Source organism: Numida meleagris, chromosome 6 (assembly GCF_002078875.1).
Source record: "Numida meleagris isolate 19003 breed g44 Domestic line chromosome 6, NumMel1.0, whole genome shotgun sequence".
In the NCBI taxonomy this organism is placed as follows: Eukaryota; Metazoa; Chordata; class Aves; order Galliformes; family Numididae; genus Numida; species Numida meleagris.
This window is the reverse complement of record NC_034414.1, coordinates 50,061,174-50,086,058: the sequence shown is the minus strand read 5'-3', so window position 1 is coordinate 50,086,058 and position 24,885 is coordinate 50,061,174. Positions and strand designations below refer to the sequence as shown.

At 41.7% G+C, this 24,885-nt stretch overlaps 1 protein-coding gene across 1 annotated transcript; it reads right to left on the bottom strand.

The window, feature by feature from the left end:
* YY1 (YY1 transcription factor) lies at window positions 398-24,454 on the bottom strand. Its single transcript, XM_021401662.1, has 5 exons — window positions 23,725-24,454; window positions 15,646-15,808; window positions 5,442-5,502; window positions 2,962-3,120; window positions 398-2,089 (listed from the first exon to the last, which is right to left on the bottom strand). Exons 1-5 carry the CDS (start codon window positions 24,419-24,421, stop codon window positions 1,907-1,909), a joined length of 1,263 nt encoding a protein of 420 aa, XP_021257337.1. The 5' UTR covers window positions 24,422-24,454; the 3' UTR covers window positions 398-1,906.

Genomic DNA, 24,885 nt, shown 5'->3' with positions numbered 1-24,885 from the left:
CCAAAAAAAGACAGACACTAATTTAACTGAATACAGAATTTAACTGTAACTATAAAAATTTAAGAATATTATCCTGCTCAATAACTGCTTTAAAAAAATATATACTGCCAACGTTCTAGTGCATACCTTAAAATTAAACAGCCCACCTTTCTTCCTACCCCTAATAACCTCAGACTAGAACCACAGAGTTCAGATCAACTTAGGTGCAGATGGCAATTCTCTTGCTTTTCAGTGTAGTTTTGTATCATCAGTTTTTTCCCCAATCCACCAAACCTGGTCTCAAACGTAAGACTTACTGTGTTAGCCATGAACCTTGTAAGAAACAAATTCAGGAAAAGATTAACAGTTTTTAGTATAAAATACAAGTCACATCCCTCTAAAAAATAATACTTATCGATTTATGTGTACTCTTATGTTTATTAGTCTGTCATATTTTTACTATATTATCTGCAATTTTCTTATTTTGAACACTTGAACAAACGAGTAGTAACCACTTTTAGCCAGACCTTCCAAAATCCATAAAGTTCTTTGAGAACTATGAGTCCTTGTTCTAAAGTAAAAGGCGCCCAAGGAGGTTTGAAGAAAAATACAGTCAAACAAGATAACCAAAAGAAGACGACAGCTTCCTTTTTTCTGCTGTGACCAAACCCTATAGTTCTCCCATGTCCTATTGCATTTAAACTTCCAAGATTCCTTACCTCCGCTAAGCACATGCCCATTTAGCTATTTACTGCATTGTTTCACCTACTTGCTTTCCAGGTACACTGAAATCTCACTGCACTGAGGAGTCTCCAAATCCACCGTTCCAGTTAATGGAAGTCTAGGTCACTCAAAAACAGAATTATAGTCATCAATTCTATTTATGTATACCACTTGATGCGGCATTATATAATTTCATCACAAATCATTGTAATTGAATGCAAAGTAAGGAAACTTGAGTTTATTTAGCTTCCAATTTGGGGGAGATCAAGAGGAACTAGGATTGCTCTGGACAAAAGAAATAGACTGTTCTTACAGATCATTTTCTGCCATATTCTTTCTTTAGGACGACTGTTTTATTGTTGCCCTTTCTATTACATGGGATGTACATATTATCAGGTGTTAATAAAAGGTCAGTGCCTGTACAATACATTCTACAACTGAGCACCACTTTCTGTAACTGAACAGGCAAAGAAATTACACTGAACACCAGCATCTGGCAGTATTTCTCCAAAAAAAGTGACTAAAATGGGTTTAAATTGATTAACACTATTAAATCACATCTAATATTTGATACTACATGATTTCATTACAGCTATACGATACAATTATACAAAATGTGTTAACATCAAAGAATACAACCAAAATTAAGATAGCAAACAAAACCTATATAACTTTTTTCTTTACAGGAAAATACTTTTGAAGTATGCATGTAACTGCCCATTCTTTTAAAGAAAATCTACCGCAAGCAAGTTATCAACCTCCAGAAAATCACACATAGCATTACTACGCATATCCCCAAAAAGTGTACAATATGCACACTTGGAATACAAAATTAAAAAAATTGTAAGCAACAGGTGAGCTTCGTATTTATAAGAATGTGAAAAGTAGTCCCATTTTAGCACTGTTGTATAAAGAGTCGTCTTTTTTGATGCAAGTTCACGAGCTGACCCCTCTGGTCAGGGCCACACTTTACAAAACACCGTGTTCTTGAAACGGGCTTACAGAGCAAGGTAGAGCATCTCAGCAATGTCACCTGAAAGTTTTTTGCTTTTTATTTACTACTTATCAAAACATGTCCTTTAGGTTTGTAGGGTTCTTTTTTTTAAAATTCTTTCCTAGAAACAATATACAAAGGGGAAGCGTATTTATTTTCAATTCATTCTCCTGTAAGATGGTTTGAGTTCAAGAACTTTTCCTCCAACTTTCACTGGTTGTTTTTGGCCTTAGCGTGTGTTAAAATGTGAGATTTCAGGTTAGTTGATTGCGCAAACTTCTTATTGCAGCCATCAAATGGGCAAACATAGGGCCTGTCGCCAGTATGAATTCGCACATGTGTGCGTAAATTGAAGTCCAGTGAAAAACGCTTTCCACATCCTTCAAATGTACACTGTTGGAAGGAAAACATACATTCTATTAGCTAAGAAAAGTAGCACTCGCTTCAATCACAGAGCAGAGCAACATTCTAACACTGCACAAGCATGAAAACAGATGCTGAGGATTACTGTAAGCACATCTGTAGGCATCACCATCGAACTGTATTTAAAAAAATAAAATGAGTATTTCTGGTTGTTTTGTCACAGTGGTAGACCAGTTGTCAAAGAGGAAACTAACTTCCTGCAAGCAAATGCTTTCACTAGAACATAAAAACCCCACCACTCTCTGCAGCTGAAACAGTATTTTGCTAAACCGTGCCAGAAAACAGAAATGGTCCCACATCAGAATTTCCTCCTTCTCGTAATAACCTGCACAGATTTGCTTGCTTTACCAACTTTACAATCAAGATGAGCTCAGAATACAAAGAGCAGCATGTCTAGCAGCAAATACTAACAAGGAAACACAAAGCAGCTCAAACATGTACATATAATAGATTTCTGCAAATCAAATTTCTGAAATAATTTGTTTCTCCAATGCAAATAAAGAACCAAAAATACATATCTTAAGTGCATTGGAGAGAACAGTATGCTTAAGACTATGAATACCTGAGACTATTGATGTGAATAAGAAAGATCACTTAAGTAGGCTGGGGACCTCTGGTGGCAGAAGCTCACATGATTTGATACAAATGGAAAGGCACTCAGTTAACTGCCGTAATTTGAAAACTGATTGATATCTACTACTAAAAATTAGTATCATAAGACAACTTATGATACTAAAGACAAAGAACAAAAACATACTATCCCCAAAGTGATACAGAAGCCATGTTAGAGTCATTCTATACATGTTCTAACAAGTAAGTTGTAGTCTGGAAGTTTACAATACCTGAAAGGGTTTCTCTCCAGTATGAACTAGTTGATGTCGCTTTAGTTTCGAGCTCTCCACAAAGGCCTTGCCACATTCTGCACATACATGTACTCGAGGACCATGAGTGTGCAGATGCTTCCTCATGGCAGAGTTGTCCCTGAACATCTTTGTGCAGCCCTTAAAAACAATGAAACTCAATTAGCATATAAGCTAGTACTTACAATGGTTTTATCTGCTTCAGTAAAAGCATTTAACTGCTTTCATATCCTTTCTTCTAAGATGGACATAAGAAGGAGACCCCTATCAATTATTAAAAAAATCACAAACAACTAAACAATGAAAGCTATCATTTGAAAAGCTAAACAAAAAAACTCTCTTCTCACTTTGTGTTATGAACCATGTGCACTCAAATAAATAATAGGATAGTTTCATGGAAAAGATGCACCTCTGATAGAAGCTAACGAATGAACTAAACAAAAGCACGTAGAGTTTCAGGGAAAATAAAAAAAACATTAGATAGAATGATAGTTCATGGCTATCTATGGGATATCCTTTAACATGCTGTATACTGACTACTAGAGTACTCCAATACGTGATATATTCTGTAATAATATACCACAGGCTACTCTCTAGCACCAATCTGCATCTGCACTGCTACCTCTCCCAGCATTCCATCCTTTTCCTTCTCTGCCTTTCTCACTCCTGGGAAGAGATACGAATGTTTCCAGTACATAATGGTTTACAGATACCACCTAGCCCACACTTGAAGAAGACTGAACGCTATCACTTTGGGATAAAAAGACAACAATTGACTAAACAGTTTACACCCAGTTTATACTGGGAAACTAAATGAGGTTAAAGAATCCGTGAGTTACTGTCAACTCAACTTAAAAGGAGAAGATACTCACTTCAACTCAGGTACAGTACTAGAGGCTCTTAATCTGGGGTACACACTGCGTTAATACAGGACTACCTCTTTTCATTCCAGACTACGCTTAAGCTAGCAGTGGCCTGCCACTCTCTTCATTCAACCTTTCTTTCAATAGAAATCTATCACATGTTTTACAAATATATTTCTTGCATTACATAACGCTTCACTAAATTCCTTTAACCGCTTTACATTCTATGGGTACTCCAAATGATGCTCTTTTTACACAAAACTTGTCTACCAGCACAGCTATGTCATAAGGCATAAAGTTCAACAACAAAGCCGAAAGAAACAGTCAATTGCTAGTATTCTATTCTGCAGGCTCTCTTTGGAAACTATTTCTTCAACACTAATAACCGCATTTAAATATGCCCCATTTTTAATAAAAAGGGGAAATTAACACTTTCAAGGAAACTCCTCTCTTCGGGTACTAGAATTCGACTAATTTAAAAAGTACTTCATCAAAATAAACACACTGGGAGCTTGTCTGCATTTACTCTGAAGTTTCTGCATGCCTCTGACAGGAGCATTTGCATCTTCTGTAATATTTCTCTTTTTTAAAATGAAATCATAAATGTACAACACTAGAAAACAGAGAAAATGGAAGGATATTCTTCTTTCCCTGTTTAGATGAAGTTGAGGCTATGAAAAAGTAAATCAAAAATGAAGGCATCATTCCTCACTATTGTATAGGATAAACGTTCTTGTATCTCCACACATTGCACTATAGTAAAAACATGACACATGAAGAATGTAAAGAACTGGAAACCAATAGAAGCACAAAGAGGAATCCAGAACTAAATGAGAATTTCTTTCACTACAACTGTCAGAAAGAAGCCTTCTATTCATGCTCTCTAATATGCACTATTAACTATCTCCCCTGATTATTTGCTCAGGCTCACACCATCTAGACCAGAAGTCAGCAAGGTTGTATTTGCCTTTTTTCATTACAAGCTAAGTTGGCTAACAGAAGCTCTACAGAAGCTGGGCAATGCAGTAAAGCTAGATGTTACCAGTTTAAGTGACTAGCAAAATTTATTCCAGTGACTTCCCCACTATCAGTAGACCAGAATTGTTATCTCCATGCCCCTCTCTCAAAATGATGCATCCTCCAGCTCTGTGGAATGTAATTCCAAGTCTTCCAATAATGCTAACTTTGACATCTGCACCACAGATTGCTGATTCCTGATCTAGACTCCCAAATCTGTCATAGCTTCCAAGCAGATGATATATAGATCTTAGGAACGTACTTTGAACAGCTTTCAGAACATTCTTTCAAGTATGTATTCTTGGGTGGCGGGAAATCACAACAGTAAAACCAGCATGTTAGGGACTGTGCATCATGGTTACCAGAAGATTAGGGATGCACTAACCTTAAGACAAGAATTGGGAATAATACATTATTCAGTTGAAGGTTTTTAAGGAAGCTTCTAAAGAGTGATAAGTTAAATACAGTTAGCAGAGTATCATCTATTTACAGCAAGACATTTTACTTATTCTCAAGAAAATATCAATACAAAATTCTGATCTACAAACTGCTACCTACTCAGAAGCTAAGCACTTCACTTACTTTGTGAGGACAAGCTATCGTACGTGGAGCATCATCTTCCTTAATTTTTCTTGGCTTCATTCTTAAAAAGAAAAAAGAAAAACATTAGTAGAAAGACATCGGTAGGCAGATCCCCTCCCATAACTGCCTTCATAATGCATGCATTTATTTGATAGTATCATGTGAACCATTAATACCCAGTTTAATGTTTTTAAAACCCTTACAGTAACACCAACAGTGTATTTTGGTATTTGGAAAATTCAGCTTTTTGAACAGGACCTCTTAAACACAGAATAAGATATTTAATACTACTACATTCCTAGTCCTCTGAATACGCGAAGAGAGAATTTTTCCAGATTTACATGAATTGTAATTAGGACACTTTGTTTGAAAATTCCATTTTTCTTGTGCCTATGTGGCTTATTTATCTTCACTTCTCCATCCTGCACCAGGACATGAAGGACAGAACAGTTTCAGTATTTTTTAGAATCAAAGAATGGCTTGGATTGGAAGGGACCTTAAAGGTCACAGACTTTCAACCTCCTGCCCTGGGCAGAGACATTTCCCGTTAGGCCTAGGTTGCCCAAAGTCTCATCCAATCTGGCCCTGAACTCCTCCAGGGATGGAGCATCCACAGCTTTTCTGGGTGACCTCTTCCAGTGCCTCACCACTTCATAAGGAATAATTTCTTCCTAATATCTAATATAAAACTTACTCTCTTTTAGTTTAATAACACTATCCCTTGTTCTATCACTACATGTCTGCGTAGCAAGTCCCTCTTCAGCTTTCGTGTAGACCCCTTTAGGTACCAGAAGGACAGTCTAAGGTCTCTTCTCCAGAATGAACACCCCTCTCAGCCTGTCTTCATACAAGAGGTGCCTCAGCACCCTGATTATCCTCATGGACTTGCTCCAACAGATCCATACCCTTCTTGTGCTGAGGGCCCCAGAGTACTCTAAGGTGGGGTCTCACGAGACTGGAGTAGAGAGGGAGAATCACCTCCCTTGACCTGCTTGTCATGCTAGTAGTTTCACCACACAACACAGAAGCAGAGAAGGCAGGCAAGTTGTGTAAGTTACACACAAATGTAGACATCTGTTATAACCACAGAAACTGTAATTGATCTTTCCTGAAGTTGTTGTACACATGGATTCCACTCCTGGCAACTGACAAACAATGGCCTATTTCGTTTTGTGCACTGATAGTGATATTCACCATTACATTACGGATGCCAGTAGCCTCCAGTAACCATACTGGGAATCAGTAAATTCACACTTGCATAGAAACGGAGCGTTTCAAATGCATTCATAGCATCCCCTGCAGACAACAATGTTAGAACTATCTTGCTGTAACTCCTGAGTTTCCAAAAGGAGATAAGCAGGAGTCCACTGGTATCTAAGACAGTTCTAATCCCCATGAGGACAGTCCCTGGAAACAGATGTGGAATAATGGCATTCTGAGGAGGGATTTCAAAGTAGTAAATGCATTTTTAACATGCATTTTCAACACTTCATCTGAAACTGGATAAAATGCAAATTCTAAACGTTCAAAACAATTCTGAAGAGCTGCAGTGAAAATAAGTTAAAAGTTCTTCATTTCAACTATGTAACCATTTGTTTCTTTGAAGGTATGCTCCCGGACTGATACTGTCACATTCCTTGAAGTAGCACTAAAATCTGCAGTTTCACTTGCCTCATTCCTGTGGACCTACAGGAGAAGACAGGAATGGAAGGCATTCTGAGGCTGAATTAAGGTCTGGGAAGTTAAAAACGTTGCCAAAAATTCTTGGGAGACTAGATTCAGGAAAACCTCCTTAGAACTGCCAACAGACACTCCTGTGGTTCTGTGGGCTACCACTTGCCCCTCAGAAATAGGATCACAGAATGCCTTGGGTTGGAAGAGACCCCAAGGATCATCAAGTTCCTACCCCCCCGCCACAGGCAGGGCCACCAATCTCCACATGGAGACCAACCTGGAGCTAAACCAGGTTGCCCAGGGCCCCAACCAACCTGGTCTCAAACACCTCCAGGGATGGAGCATTCACAAACTCTCTGGGCAGCCTGTTCCAGCACCTCACCACCCTCTCTGTAAAGAAATTCCCCCTGACATCCAATCTAAACCTTCCCTCTTTGAGCTTAAAACCATTCCCGCTTGTCATATTACTGTCTAACCTTGTAAAAAGTTGACCCCCTTCCTTTTTATAATTCCCCTTGAATTACAGTAAGGCTGCAATGAGTTCACCTCACAGCCTTTTCTTCCCCAGCCTGAACAAGCCCAGCTCCCTTAGCCTGCCTTTGCAGGAGAGGTGCCCTTTGATCAACTTTGAGGCCTTCCTATGGACTCCCTCGAACAGCTCCACATTTTTCCTGAGCTGGGGGCCCCAGACCTGGACGCAGTACTCCAGATGGGGCCTCATGAGGGCAGAGTATAGAGGGACAATCACGTCCCTGTCCCTGCTGGCCATCCCTTTTCTGACAGAGCCCAGGATACCATTGGCCTTCCAAGCTGGCAAGAGCACACTGCTGGCTCATGTTCAGTTTTCCATCCACCAGGACCCTCAGGTGTCTCTCTGCAGGGCTACTCTCAAGGAGTTCTTCTCGCAGTCTGTATACATATCTAGGATTACTCTGACCCCAGTGCAAAACCTTGCACTTTGCTATGCTGAACCTCATTAGGCTCACATGGGCCCACCTTTCAAGTATAATCCAACTCCTCTCCATGCTGCAGATACAGCACAATTCAAGTGATCATTCACAGGTTAAAGCGCTTAATAGTTAGCCATTTCACAGACACAGTACAAAAAAAAAAAAAAAAAACAATCCAAAACAACAGTAACAACAAAAAAAACCAACCACCCTAGGATTTAGTGGCTGCCATTTGTTTATTTCTCTGAGTGGAGAAGAAACTCCTGCTGCTTCAGCATCTGCAGACTATACTGAATATGTACAATGCTAACCGAAGAACTCTGTAGCGTCTTGAAAAGGTTAAAAATATGTGACAAAAATGGGAACTGGGGAGTATCATATTCAACAATCCTCTAGAAAATGGGTGTGAGATTTTTGTATTGACAAAGTTTTTCTTGTGCCACTGCCAGCATCAATCTTGAACACAGCAAATTATTTTTGGTCCTGCAGGCCATCCTCTTTATGATCTTAACCTTTCTGACAACTTTTCCCAAGATTACAGACTGGCTTAGATGGCCTTATGATTATACTTTATTTTTATAATGCAATTGGCATACTGAATGGCTGTGCTGACTTTAGTTTAATGTAAGTAAAATTCTGAACACTTAAAATCCAAACATGTAACAATGGCACAGGTACTGAGACTACAAGAAAAAAGAAAAAAAAACACGGTACCTCTACAGAAAGCTCTTAACTACCCTTTGCATAAGATTCTCCTTATTATGTCTCAGTGTATTTTACAGAAGGAGAAAGCACTGAAATGTATGTCTGCTATACCAAGACAGACAAAAAAAACCACGCTCTGACAACATGTGATGTGAGAGAACAGTGCCATGTTGTAATACCATCAGAGATACTCTTACTGGGCAATACTGCTTTAAGTCTACCATTATTATGTGTGAGTTGCTGGCTCAGTCATTTCCCTGACCCCAAGAAAACCAAATACTCAAAAGCCCCAAACCTATGTCCATGATATCGTAAGAATCAGTAAAAACACTACTGTTCTGAGGTTGTAATAGACTTTTTGTAAAAGCAGAGACTAAATAAAATGGAATCACTAACAAGAGATGTTAACAGCTTTAATAGGCAATGCTTGCACTACTAACGGTATAAGATACCACTGATCGTTGTTCAGTGGAAGCCATGTGGACAATACCTTAAAGAATTTGAAGACATTTTCAAACGTATTAGAAGAAAGGTTTTGGTCTTTCTTTAACACTAACTTTCTGCAAAAGGAGACCATACTAGAACCTAGGTTGTTGATCTTAATTACACTGCTGCAGGTAGCTCTTGCTGGTGGTTAGACATTTGGATAACACCCAGCAGAGCATCACTACCAGCTCCATCCAAGTTTTCTTAGCCTAAAACATTAATGAAAAACAGAACTCTAGCATATACCACTATTTAAAACAACTGTAGACACACACATTAATACCTGAGTGGAGCTATCAAAACAGCAGGCTTTGCAGAAAGTCTATTTGCATGGCAAGACCAGGATTCTCACTTCCACTACAAGTTTCTGTTGGCCACGCCTAGCAGTAACTTCTCCAGATCATTTAAGAAAAACTGGAACCTTTTGGACCACAGTACTGGGACAGCACAATTAAAGACTAAACCTCTTAACTTGTATTTAAAGCATCATACTGGGGAAGGGAGGATGGGTAAAGGACAAAAGAAGGGAACAGGTTACAAAGGTAAGCAACCTTACAACTTAACAGAATGAGGTACGTGAAAGCACCCTCTTATCCAGGCACGATATTGTGAGAAGTTGCAGGTATTGAACAACTCAACCCCTCAAAATGAAGAATGTTACTTTGTCACTGCAATACTAGAATGTAACAGCTAGCTACTTCCTTCACCTGCCTAGACAACCTGAAAAAACTGTCAATCTCCTCAATTCTGTTGGAGATAGATACAATTGTTACAAATTGTTATAGAATGAATCATAGAATCATAGAATGAGCTAGGTTGGAAAAGACCTACAAGATCACCTAGTCCAACCATCCACCTACCACCACCAACCCCACTAAACCATGTCTCTCAACTCTATATCTAAACGTTTCTTGAACACCTCCAGGGACGGTGACTCCACCACCTCCCTGGGCAGCCCGTTCCAGCACCTGACCACTCATTCAGAAAAGTAATATTTAGTAGTAGTAGTAGTTATGTTACAGAACAAGCCAAAAACAACAAACAGCACAGAATTCCCATTTCAGCATGTCCCTTTTCTGCTTGTTAAACCTTTGTGTTCTCACGTTCTTTTTTCTCTCTCTGTACATAAACCTCAACAGTTGTTCTCTAAAGGCAACTTTTACACCTCCTTGAGGTCTCTGATGACCAGCAATGATAATTCACCTTTACAGATGACTGAGTACCCATGAATAGTTAGAGAAGGAGGAAATTATTCTCTACCAGCAGTGTCACTACCACTTAAGTCTGCACCCTCACTCCCGTCACAGCCCTTCTACTGCTTTACTGAGGCAGAAATAACATGAGTGTCCTTGCCCATTTGTCAGTACTGAAGGATTCTTGAAACTGGCCAGACTGGCTTTTGGATAAAGAGGAGTGGCACAAGGTTTCCTAGGAATCTATCTACAATCAAAGAGCCCACAGTCAGTGTTTTAGTAGGCTTCATCCACAAACAGGCAGAAAAACTGTTGTAAAATGAAACTGTTCTTGTTTACTGCAAGGCTCTGGCAGAAATAATTACTAGTTTTGTTCCAGTTATGCAGAACATGTGACAGAGTGATCCTTGCAGTGTTGTACAGAACAAGAGATTCTCCTCCCCCATTAAAACAATGTGGGTAAAGTAACAGTTTACTGCCCTTTTAAGTTTCTCGGTAACAAGAACAAAACCAGTACAAAAGCGTATACCTTACAAAGAGGCCTAAGTCATATAAATCTAGGTGGCCAGAATGCTTTGTCACTTTTAAGAAGGGTGTCCGATTTCAAACTCTAAGAAAGCTTCCTCTCCTTTGTTTTCTATCCATTTTGGAAAGTGATCTGAACAGGAAGGGCAGTTCTTATAATGGTTCTCTTTCAGAAAAGGTACTAAGAGGAGCAGAAGATAAAACCATGGAAAGGATAGATTTTACCACTAACTTCCCTTACTGTGCCAGTTTCCCAGCTACACCATCTTCCCCTTTTACTTCTTTGCATTTTATTTGTGTTTATACTCTGCTGCCTTTAACCAGTTCAGTCATGTATCTGCCAAGGGGGAAAATGAGAGGGGAAAAATAAACTGAAATCAGGGATGTTGGCTTTAAATGGCTTTGGGGGAATTTCAAGACGTCTTCTACGTGTAGCAACTGAAAATACGTTGGCTACTTCTCCGAGCTTTTATGACTTCTTCACACCTAACTACAGAATTACTTGTAATCTATTCAGACTTGGATGAAACATTTTATTTCACCTTAGGGGACTTCCAGTGTCCCAGACAAAATGTATCAAAAGAGAGAGCAGTAATTACTAGGTTTCATCTCTTTCTAAGCGGACCATTCACAACTAGTATTACACATTCCGATATGACTGCTGAAGAGAAATGCACAAATTCTTTTTCACTTTCTTTTTTATTGCATTTTTGAGGTGTACGTGAGACACATAATAGAAATTTTATTTGTAAAAGTCCTTAAGTTGCCCAACCAGGTAAAACATACAGACCTCCTAAGAATAACTGAACACATCTCAATGTTCTGACACAGCTTGTTTATTTGCAGCGTTTTCAACCGTTTCAGAATGCATAAAAACCTTTCAATGAACCACTATAGCAGTTCCAGTTAAAAGGCCCAGATTCCTGCTACAAAACTCAATGACAAATGCATCAGCAAAAAAAAAAAAAAAAGTAAAACAGAACAGTACCTCAGTTGCTGAAATGCTTGCTCTGCTAGTGCCACCTAGCTGCTGTGCAGCAGTGGTGCCTCTTTCATAAGCTCAGTTACTGCAGTTTGACAATCATTAATTTATTTATAAAAAGGCTGCAGTGCAACAGAAGATTTCAAGCATCAAAACGTCCACCCACATTTCACTGCTTCCTAAAGACTCAGAAATCCAGACCTCTGCCTGAAATCCCCTCATACTACAATTAAATTCTAACATAGCCATGGTTTTGAATTAGGAGGCTGCAAAGCAAACCTTTAACTTGACCAAGTTTTGCCTATTTAAAGTTAACCTCAGATATTTGTTCACATAAATTAATGCAACTGCCTCAATCAACTTAGTCAAAAATAAGCTGCATGGTTATAGAGTGAATCTAGCCTCATTTTTAGTATCTTACTTCTATAAATGCATAGTACCGTTCTTCCAAGTATCTTAAAGAAAATCCATCCCAAACTAACTTGTTTTTGACTACATAAAAATAACTCAGTATTAAATTCTCCTAGACAATTTATGCTTCCTTATATGTAGACCATACACACATCTTTTCCTTTAAATCACTGAAATAAAATTTAACTCAATACTTCAAGCAGAGCACGTGAAACCTTCTGAGTTTTGAATTCATGTGCTGCTCAAAGTTTTCACAACACATCTGAGAATTTCAAAATTCCCCATCTTGAAGAAATCTTTCAAGAAATACTTGAAACTTTCAAAGAACTTTGCATTAAATAAGCAAATCCTTTTAGGAGTACAACTACACTGTATTCTTTGCACCTCCAAAGCCAACTGCCATACCAGTAGTAAGTTTTTTCTTCCAGTTTGCCATGTAAGAATGTTTCTAGTGATAGCTGATTGTGGTATATGACAACTGACTAGTAGAAAAATGATAACAGATTGCAGATATTAGAGCTTGAATGCATGTCATTAGCTAAAATGGGTCCTTTCAACATGCTTCATTCCCCGTGAGAAGATCAAGACGATAAGAAACAGTCTTCTAACACACCCATATTCATCAGTCTCAGCTATATACAATCACTTCAGATCTAACATATATCTAACACTGTTTTCTTGTTCATGTTTCTTTCTTAAGGCAAGAGTAAAAAGTTTGATAGTCATTGATTCTGACCAAGAAATCAAAAGTTTCCTGAAAACATTGGATGCCTGAGGTTTTTACACATCTAGAATTAAGCTATCACTAATTTGTATAGGATTTGAGCAACTTGGGGATATTGTCAAAGGTAATGCGTTCCCAATGCCAATGTCTATTTGCCCTATGACTGAAGTGGATCACATTTCATCTCCTGTACAAAGACATATTAGCAGAAAAAGTATGAGACCATACACATAAAACTCTGTCTTTCCATTATCTGCTGTAAATTCTAGCTCTAAAATTCCCTAGAACATTCCACCATGAAAAAGTGGGAATTTTACATTACTACCAGAAGAAGAACTAAAACCTGAAAATGCATTACTTTTTAAAATACTAAGAAGCTTTGAGAAATATCTGACAGAAGCAATCCTGTAATTTCAAGACCTGGAAACCGTTTCAAATATTCAAACTGATCTAGAGGGTAACACTTGGTACGTGCATGGAGAAGACACTATGGCAAGTTTGTTAAACTTCGTAACAGAAGACAGCTGTACAGTACCTCAGTGCTCAGCAGAACCAAAGGTTTCAGAACATTCTGAAATACTCGAGAGCATCATTCCATGCACATGATTAGCAGAAATATAAAAAGTTATGTTTAGAATTAGAACACTCAAACTAACACTTAAATGTTTGCTTTCATAGAAAATTGTATTCACCCTCTCAGCAAGTCTCAGAGGAAAATGCATTCATTCTGATCAGGATCAGCAAATCAAGTAACAACAGCAGCAGTAAGTGGAACCTCCCACCACTTCAGATAAAATCTCTTGTTCAGTCCTTAATGACTTTTCTTTTCTAAACATAGCTTGCTCCAGAAGTAATGCCTCCCATTTATTTCCATGGGAACTACAACAGATACAAAGAGCACAAGAACACTGTTTGATAGAACAAATTTTCTGGTACAAAACACTATTTCTCAACATAGTCACTACCATTAGCTGCACATTTTTTGTCAGCCATAAACAAGAGTCTGCATGCTGCACTCGTAAAAATCTGCACCAATGGAGGTGATGCACCGTTGCTGTCACCACTGCTGAATGCACCACCCACTGCCTCCCTGTGCTCACATCCACTGTTTGGTCTCCACAAACATTCAGCGAGTGTCGATGAATGTCCGTGGGTGCCTCTTTTTCCCTGCATGGAGAAATTCAATGACAAACATTTGCTTCATACACATTTCCACTTCCACCATCCCTGCTTCTTTCTACAAGCCTTCAATACCCACAGTTCAATGGCTTTAATGACAACAACCGAGGGAAGAGACTGTGCCAGAAGTCCTCCAGTGCATACGTAGTGAAAACCAATAGAAGCAGCTTGTAAAAAGCAGCAAGATCAAACAGGGAACAACAGCAGACAAATCTTGATGAGCATCAAGATCCATCCAAGCAAGAAGCTTGATCAAAACTTGTGTCAATAGCCCTTGTCACCTAGCAAATAACTGAAAAATTCAGTGGCATTTCAAAAAACATTTATTTGTGTATTAGCTGACCTGGGAAGCAAGAGTAATGACATCTGAGCATCCACCTGCCTTAAGTGATAAAGCTTTGCAACAGAGTGCTGCAGAGCACCCAGCTAATAACAAAACAAAAATAAGCATAGTTTCATGCTTTCAACATTGGAAAAAAAAATAACAGCAGCTACAGTAAGTGAGCTGCTAAGCTTAAATTTTCAGAGGCAAAGCATTAATGTTGTGCACGCACTGCATGAAGCAGTAAGCCTTTGGTAATTACAAGCACTTGCACACAAAGAAGGCAACCCTAATGTCGCAACAGGACTTTTCCCCAGTGACCTCACGATTGCCCTCTGGTGGCTATAGGCTGCCCAAGCACTCCACACCAGGAGGGGCTGGGGAAGAGCCACAAGGGCTCAGTCAGTGCTCCATATTACAACAGTGCTTCTGTGGCTTCAGGAACTGTACTGGAAAATAAGTTATACAGTGACTCAGGTCAATAGATTATTTATGTAAATAATCATTTTGTTTCACTAGAGGAAAATCCAAGCAGTACAGTTAACAACTGCAAAACTGCAAGAGTTGGTGGCACTTAAAAGCACAAAACACATCATTCCATTACAAAACTATGTCTAAGACATACAGCTTAAAGAGGGAGACGCGAGCAAAGAACAGTAAGTGGTTTTACAAACTAAATATTTTAGTCTAGCTTTCTTATTCTGAACAATCCTGATGCAGCATCACAATTGTTTGGTCCTTTGTCACCAAAGAAGCTAACACTACTCACATGAAAGATGCATTCAGTCATTTCAAAGATGCAGTCTATCAACGTATTTTGGCCTTGCCTTACTTAGTGAGAACTAAAGACCAGAAATCACCTGCTGAATATAGAACCCAGTTATTTTAATACATCATTCACTGCTCTGTTCTGAATTAAGTTCCTTGGTTTAGAAGATGATTACACAGAACAACAAGTCATATTAAATTTATCACTTACATTGCCTAACAGATTCTTAATTAAACCACTGGAAAGAAAACAATTTTAGTTTGAAAATCCTTCTTCCTACTTACCTAGCAAATTCAGCCAGTTGCTTAGGGTCTGAGAGGTCAATGCCAGGTATTCCACCAGGAGGAAGCTTCTTTCCTGTCATGTACTCTGAGTAATCTGGAGGAGAATTTTCTCCAATGATCTGCTCTTCCACCACTGTTTCATGGTCAATATCTTTTTTATCATCTGAAATACACAAAATACTGAATTCAATACATACTAAAGATCAAAATAGTATACTCATCATTAGGCTACATCTCAGTAGAAATTCACAATTGCTGCACTCTTATAAGAACAGTTCCCCCATGAACAGCTACACTAATTATGAAGAAAATAAAGATATTCATACACTTAACAAAACGAAGAGCACAGCGGGTGGGAGAACAGCAGAAGTTGCCTATCCACTTAAACACAGACAAGTAGAATCATCCTACAAGTATGTAGGCTGCATTTTAAAGATAACACACTTTTCCTGAAACAGTGTATAAATATTTAAATTGTCTTAATCTCTTCAAAATTAAGCTCCACAATGCTCACTTTCGATCTCAACAGCAGCCAGCAACCAAATAAACCTAGCGGAGGAACAACAAATACTTGCCTTAAGAAGTTATGACTACTTATCTTCAGCTTCAGAGACCCCTGACCTTCAACTGAAGTGCCATGGAGGGACAAGAAACTTTAACTACTAACGGGCTTCACTCCCTGCCCATAAAATTGTAGCTCTTCAACACTTGCAGAGAGGTCTGAAAGAAGCAAAAAACTCAACAGTGTGTCTGTCTCCCCAGGGGGCTTCCTCCTTCGGTGATAGAGGCAGCCTAAGCCCTTTCCCGCTCTAATGTGTCAACAGCAGATAGGGATCATTCAGACCTTTGATCTACAAGTCAGTTAGAGACGGCTACTTAAGTCTGCTCTAGAGCTCCTCCACTGGATTTCTGTTTAAGGACCACAAGGAGATTGTGGTCCTTAACTGCAGTAACTGCTGTTACTGTCAACCTGCATTCCAACTGCAGAACGTGTCAACACAGTTTTCCCTCTCCTTTTGCTTTTTTAAAAACAGAAAGCAGAGAGATGCAGAGAAGACAGCAAATGGAAACATCCACGCATCTCCTCCTTGCAAAGCTCACACCAGCAGGGCAAAAGACACAATACCAATCCCATTTTCCACTCTCACCTGAGACCGCTTCCCAAAATGCACCTATGACAACAGATGTAGCTGAGTAGCTACAGCTATATATACATGTTAACAAACTTGCCACTGGCACCACTTCTCCTACTCTGTATATGGGAAGATTCTGCAAACCACTTCATGTACAGTTTATGCATGACTCGCAATGGTAAATTATTTGTAAGAACTACAAATTGTTATTTTACAGAAACACAAGGTGGTAGGACAGAAACACTATTTCTCTGATTCGAAAAAAAAAAAAGGAAAACATAAGACAAGGAACAAATTAAGTTTTTTGGTCTTTTTTGAACACAAACACAGGAAATAACATTATTCGTTACTCAGTAACTTAGGTTAGGAAAGACAGGAGAAGTCATAAGCAAATAAAAGAAATATACTAAGGAGAAATTTTTATTCAATTTGTAATGGCTGCTTTTAATCTTTGCCACTGAGCTATTTCTAGAAATGTTACCGCTAGTCTGAGGTTTAATCTGATCTACCAGATCAAATAGCAGTTCATGTATACGTTCCATAATGAAAGAGGGAAATTGACTTCAACATGGCAAAGACAGTATTCTTAATAAGAAAATATCTACAGTATTAAAAAAAAAAAAATGACAACTGGGACATTTTCCTTCACTTTAATCTAGGTTTTTGTTCACCATATTACCTTTCAGTCTTCATCAGTGCTTTAAAGTAACTGAATTCACCTCAAGCAAGTATTATAGGCTAAATTTTACAGCTGCAGGAGTCACAAATTCAATTGAATAAACCTCTAATTCAGCAACCATTTGTTCTTCCAAACTGTCAGAAGGCTGAGAACAGATACTTAGTAATGCCTACACACACATAAAGGCATCATTTAGTTCAGAAGAGAACTGTTTTTGGAAAGCTAATTGCAAAGCCTTCTCCATGCTGTGAACGAGAGCGAGATCAGCTGCCTTCACATCGGCCATTTCAACAGCTACCCAGAACTTCCAGTTTGACTGTTTGATGACATTTGTAACAGAAACAAGTTTTCATTTCCTGCCGCAGATCGGATGCATGAGTCAACTGGGAAATTTATAGACATTCCTTAAGATTTTCTGTCTTTCCCTTGCGTAAAGGCCCTCAATGCAACGCCTTCTTGTTATTCTGAGGGCCACACTGAAAGCCAGCAAGCCACCAGTACCTCTCCTTCCCAAAATCCCACCAACAGCAAGCAATTCCACAGCACTGTTTCTAAATAGGCTGTTGAAGTAAAACATGAAAAACTGTGAAAAAATTACCTCAGATGAAAATAAGCAAAAGTATCATTTAAAAAGTTCTTGACAGTTACATGAAAAAAAAAAAAAACACTCAAGTTTTCTTACACCAAGAAAATGCTCTACAGCAGCATGCACCTGCAGTTTTAAAAACTAAATGAACCAAAAACGAAGACAAAAACAACACAGAACAGTTACCTTGAAGCACAAGCTAATGACCTTCAAGACAGATCTGGTTCATACCATAGGTTAACTAAGTTATTAAAAGTAGCAGCTAACTTGAGTACTCTTTAGCATTCAGATCATCCTAGTTACTGACCATCCTATGATGCTCCTTGATACTATCAACTCATTGGAAATAAAGAAACCCACACATGCTGGAAGAAGACTGGAAAGCCTTTACCGTTGTCCTCTACACAGAACCTTATCACAGGTTTAATTGTAATACCCTACCAACCTGGACTAAGCAGCTCAAAGTTTGAAGGCTGAAGACCAAGCAAACTTTCACTCAGGCTGACAAGTTAACCAATATTCTTATTGCAAACAGGACAAGTTGACTGCTTGATGTTTTCTGCCTTCAATCAAGCCCTAGTGATAACTATGTCTAAGTGACTTCTCCCCACTTTTCCTCTTACAAGGCATCAAAAAAAAAAAAAAAAAAAAACCACCCAAACATAACAGCATGCAAAGCAAAAGGTCCCATTCTAGTTACACCTCTGGAGAAGTATAGCACAAATAATGCAAATAATGCATAGCAATTTCACAGACCTATGTATAAATGATAAAAGAGTTATCCGGTTCGGGCTTCAAGGAGAGCTGAAATTCATTGTGATAAAAAATAATGAGCTTCTTATATGAAGAAATTTCTTACTTAAGGCAAAGTTATTCTCTAGTTCCTTTAAAATATTAAGACAATAAAAAAAAACGTATAGACTTTTGGTATCCAGTCTGCCCTAAGAGCTTTGCCAGTAAACTACAGAGGATAAATATACATAGGTCACTCTAGAAGTACTGCTTCCTATTTATTTCCATAGAAACACCAATAGCAAAAAAAGAGAACAAAAACACCGATAGAGCAAATTCTCTGCTACAAAACACTAAACTTCAACGTAGTCACAACTACTAGCTAAGCATTTTTGCCTGTGATGAACAAGAGCTGCATTCATAAAAATCTGCACCAGCAGAGGTGATCCGTTATTTCACAGCTGTTATGACTGTCATTGCTAGGAAAATGTTGCCCACACAGTCCAGCTTTCACTGCGCTTACATCCACTGATTGATCTCCATAAGCATTCAACAATTGTCAATGAACATCAATGGGTGCAATGTTTTCTGCACAGGGGAATTCAATCACACCTTTGCTTCACGTGCACTTCTACGTCAGACACCATTGTGAGACTGCCGTGCTGCTGCCATCTGTCGCATGGCAACAACATGGAATGGGATATTGGTGGGTTCGGCCTCTATTGCCGGACCACCACCATCTCTGGCATCATGGACCTACATAACAACATAGGAGGCATTACTTTCGGAGCAGCTCCCATACTTTAAAAGACAACTGCTCAGATGATTATTTTTATCACCCCTGTAATCTGAAATTAAATTAAAACTTTTCTAATTTTTAAGGTATTAACATATTCTTTGGTTGGTTGTTTTAGTATTGTTGTTGTTCTTGCTGCATGTTTTTTTTTTTTTTTTTTAAAAAGTGGCCTGAAGAACATTCTAGAAACCCAACACAACCTCCCTGAGTTTCCAAATATGGATCTACTGCATGGGCTTTTTGGAAGATCACAAATCATTTTTAAACCATACACATATGCATCTTAGTCTTCCCCACCTTGAAACAGGTTACTGCAATGGTTTAACACCTTTGGGCCATGCTGAGGGTGGTTGTGCTATTTCAGCCCTAAGCCTGCAGGCTATCTATGTTAACAATAATAATGTAAGCCAACACAATCTATCTCAGATTCAAAAGCTTGACAGAGTCCATCTTTATTTAGAAGTAGATGTGGTTACACTAGCATATTTCTCCCTCAAATCAAGCTCCAGTTGTTTGGAATTCCAGCATTTGGTGGAGTGAGAACATCAGTACCACTCTCCCAAAGCGCTCACGTGTCTCAGAACCAGTCTTGCAAATGCAACCTCAGGAAGCAATTGCCAATAATCTTCCCCTTCTCCTGTTACTATCGTGTACCCAACCTAGAGACAGTCACTAAAAAGGAAGATTGAAGCTGAATATGACAAAGGCACAAATACATTCCATTTCACAAGTGGTTAACATATCCACTGATATACACCTCTTCAACCATTTTGGAAAATGAAATGAGTTTTGTTCGGTATCTATTTTCACACACGAAAACAGACAATTCAATTTTGAAGATCTGGAAAGCTAATGTGAACTAGAACAAAACATTCCTGTTTCAAACTAAACAGATTAAAGTAATCATGGGTCACAAGTTTGACATTACCATAGATACCGAGGTGGTAAGAGAAGCTATGGTTAAGTCTGAAATGTTGCCAACAACAGTACAGCAACTATGAAGCAACCTTGTTAACAAGAGAAGGATTGAGTAGTCCACTCTAATCACATTACTATGTATTTCATATCTCATTTCTACGCATTTCAAGAGGTGTTACCAGGAGTGCTATACTCACTTATGGACAATGACCTACCCTTGGCTAAATTTGGTACCACTTGTGCACAGGCTAACAGAGTAGCACCAGAAAACAGTAAGTAATTAAGCCACACTCTTCCCACACTGCGGTGAGTGAAGTGCCCTTGTTCCCAATATAAATATCCAGGATCAGCAATATAGGACTCATTGCATTATAGCAATTCAGTCTTGTTTACTGTTCATCTTTTGATAAACTTTTTTGTTAAACATTTCAACCAGTCAATTAACTCAGGGTACAAGTCTTTAATTATGTCAAAATACAGAGGTAAAGCACCTAGCTTGCTCAAAACAAAGCCTGCCTGATTCTGCAGGGAAACTTCAGTAAAACCATCCTTTGGCAGGTAAGTAGTTTGTCAGGGAATTTGTTTTCCTTGCAGCTTTTCCTCTTTTGGAATTTTTCTGGCATTCATTCCCCCTCAGAAAACACACACTGAAGCAACAGAACTTCAGCATTTAACTGTGAGCAATTCCAGATCACTTTTATACAATTCAGCAAGCTGCATTAAAGGTATGAAAGTCTACCAACCAGGCTCAGTAAGCTCCACTTTGAGCAAGTTATTACCAAAGATTGTTTGAAACTCAGGGCAGGAGGGTGTAGGATGGGCGTGCATGGAGGGAAAGCCAAGCTTTAGTACTTTTTTCTTCACATATGAATTTTGTGATATTGATTTTGGAGATTTTTTTTCCCCATTTGAAGTCAAGTCATAATACGTGTTCTGCATCGCGGATATAATTGGGCCAAATGTACCAATGCAATTCAATCTCCACTATATTACCAGTGGATATCATTCTGGCTGAGCTTGCACAGTCATGAGCACAAAGAACAAAACCACTGAAATCGATACGGCTATCCTGATGTAAAAGTTGCGTAAGGAGGAAGAGAGTAAAGCGCATTGATTATGCACATTATTCATTTCAGTCAAGTAATAAATGAGCACACAGAAGCATCCTATCAGGCACTCTGAATTTCAGAGCACAAATGCATGCTGGAAGCTGTCAATTGATCCCAGTGAGGTCCTGTATCCTGCCAGCTCATGAGTCATACAGCCACTTGCATTCAGCTACCTTAGATAGCTGAAAGCAGATTACATGTTTTTATTCTCTTTTGTCTTTCTTGGATGCTCAACTCTGCAAAAGACAGCAACTGAATTTCATTCAAATTACACTGATACACAAAAGCATATAGAAAACTCTGTTCCACTGAACTGTATTCAAGAAAGTCGTTACTGAATGTTCTCTGTTCATCAAAAAGCAGATAACTTTTATTAGGCTTATTAGGTTGTCAACTAAGTATATATCAGAAGTACAATACACTGTCAAAGTTTTTAATATGGACATTTATTTAACAACAACAAAAAAAGAAATCAGAATCACCATTCTTCAGTTAAAACAATTAGGTCATTCAACATACTTTTCTTTTAGTGCTCCCCTTACTAATAAAACCACTCGTCACTCACAAACACCAAAGTCAGTGAGCATGCTAGACTACATCACAAGTTTAACAAGTATCTAATACTCTGCTGGACTCTCCGAATTAAGAGCACAACATTTACAATTTGCAGAAGATGCGACTGTCCCATTATTCAAGGACCACACACCCCATTTAAGTGTTACAGGAAATGATGCTATTTGGCTGCTTTTCTTCCCACCCTTAAATAACTTTAGCACAGAACTTTCCCTACAGAGCCTTAATTCTTAGCAATTCTTTTTTTTTTTTTTTTTTTTGTAAAAACAAAACAGAAAGCACTAATGTAGCACAAGAAACATTTCTACTGACAAAAACAAAACCAAAAAAAATTTCCCCCTATGTATTTCTCAGGAAGGGTCAAGAAATTGAGGCAGATGGAATCAATGGGAAGGGCTGGCGCATGTCAGCTCCATCCCCAGCCCTGCAGATACCAAGCATGTCCACAAGATTTTCTTGCCTTTGAAAGACACTCCCACAAAAACCAACTTGGAAACCTCCGCTCTTCCTGTGCACGGACCCCTCGTGTCTATTAAGAAGCCCATTTGAAGCGTTAGATCCAGGCAAAGAAAAGCTGAGCAGTGTCCGAGTGTCAGCCTGAACCCGCTCCCAGCTCCACCAGCACAGCGCAGCCGCCACCAGCTCAGCCCCGGCCCTGCCCAGGGGACTCCCCAAACACCGGTTGACTCCCGGGCTCCCTCTCGGAGGTGCGGGTGACCCCAGCAAGGCCCGGCGGCACCCCGGGATCGGGAGGAAAGGCCCCATCCCCACCCAGTCCGGCCCCTGCCGCTGCCCGCTCGGAGCTCCCGCGGCCCCCGGGCGCGCTCCCGAACGGCATTTCAGAGGGACGGCCGCCCCGGGGTGAGGCGAGGCGGCAGCGGGCGGCGCTGGGCGGGCGCTTCTCCCCCGCCCCCCTCGCCTAACGGTCACGGGCCGCAGCACACGCCTCATCCGGGGCCGCGGCCACGCTCGGCATTGAAATGCGGCCCAATGGGGCCCCGGGTGCGCGACGGAGGCAGCGCAGGGGCGGGAGGGAAAGCGGCGAGGGGGAGCCGGGAAGGCGGCGGCGGCTCGGAGCGAGAGGAAAGAAAGCGCCGGGAGGAGCGGGAGCGGCGAGGCGGGGGGAGAAGCGGCGGCGGCGGCGGGGCGGGGACGGGGGGAGAAGCGAGGAGGCTGGGTGCGCCCCGCACCGTGTGCCCGCCCGCCCGCGCACCCCGCCTCCCCCTGCTGCAGAAACTACGCCATTGCGGCCTAGTCCTGGAGCCGGCGGCGCGCCGCTCCCTCCACCCGCACCCCCTCAGCCGCCGCCATCTTGGCGGCCGCCGCCATCTTTCCTTCCCCCCGCCGGAGCCGGGCAGGAGCAGCGGCAGCGGCAGCGCAGACCCCGCCATCTTTTCGGGGAGCCGCCATACTTGCCCTGGCGATGAACATGGCGGCGCCCATCACACACATCAAAACATGGCCTCCCTTCAAAACAAAACCGTCCGGGCCGAACCGGGCAGCCCCCGGCGCGGCCCAGGGCCTGGGGAGGGAGGGGTACGGTGCGCACTTACCTGAGGCCCACATGGTGACCGAGAACTCCCCCTCCAGGGTCTTGATCTGCACCTGCTTCTGCTCCCATTTCCTGCCGCCGCCGCCCTCGGCCCCGCCGCCGCCTCCCCCGCTCAGGTAACTCTTCTTGCTGCTCTTCTTGCCGCTGCCGCCCTTCTTCACGCGGCCTCCCCCCCCGGCCGAGGAGGAGCCGCCGCCTCCGCTCTTGCTGCCGGCCGCGGCCACGGTTACCAGGGTCTGCTCGATGTACTCGTCCTCGCCGGCGGGGGCCGGCACCGGGATGAGAATCTGGTCCTCGAAGCCGTCGTCGGCCCGCAGCCCGTCCGAGTCGTCTCCCCCCACCACCTCCTCGCGGGTCTGCACCAGGATCACCTCCTGGTGGTGGTGGTGCAGGTGGAGCTGCCCCCCGCCGCCGCCGGCCGCGCCGCCGCCCGCCCCGCTGGGGTCTCCGTCGGAGACGAGGGGCTGCAGGGCGATCATGGGCTGGTGGTGGTGGTAATGGTGCGGCGGGTGGTGCGGGCCGCAGTCCTCGCAGCACTCGTCCTCGTCCTCCTCCTCCTCGTCCTCCTCGCCGCCCACTACGGTGGTCTCGATGGTCTCCACCGGGATGGTCTCCACCTCGATCTCGTGCAGCTCCACGATCTCGGCCGGCATCTCCGAGCCGTCGGTGGCGATGTACAGGGTGTCTCCCGAGGCCATGGCGGGGCGAGGGGGCGGCAGAGGGACAGAGCTCGCTCGGCGGCCGGCGCAGGGGCTCCGCTCCGCTCCCCTCGGCGGATGGTGGGGCTCGGGCTCCTCTCGCGTCCCTTCCTTCTCCTCCTCCCCCTTCCACACAAACACCAGCTCCTCGCAGCCAGCGAGAGGGAGGGAGGCAGCCAGCCGCCAAATCCCGGCTACGCTCCCTCGCGAGACTTCCGCTGCTGCCGCCGAGACGGACCCCAGCCCCGGGAGGCCGCTGCCGCCGGGGCCCGCCCCCCCGCCGCCCAGCGGCCAATCGCGCCGTCCGCCACGCCCGCGGCTCAACGAGGCAGGCGAAGCAGCCTATGGGAGCGCGCCTTCGCTCAGCGGACCGCCTCCATTCACTGCCGCAGGCCTATGGAGCTGCGCTGCGACCGCTGAACGCACCTCCAGGCGCGGAGCGGCCAATCAGCGCGTGGCGGCGT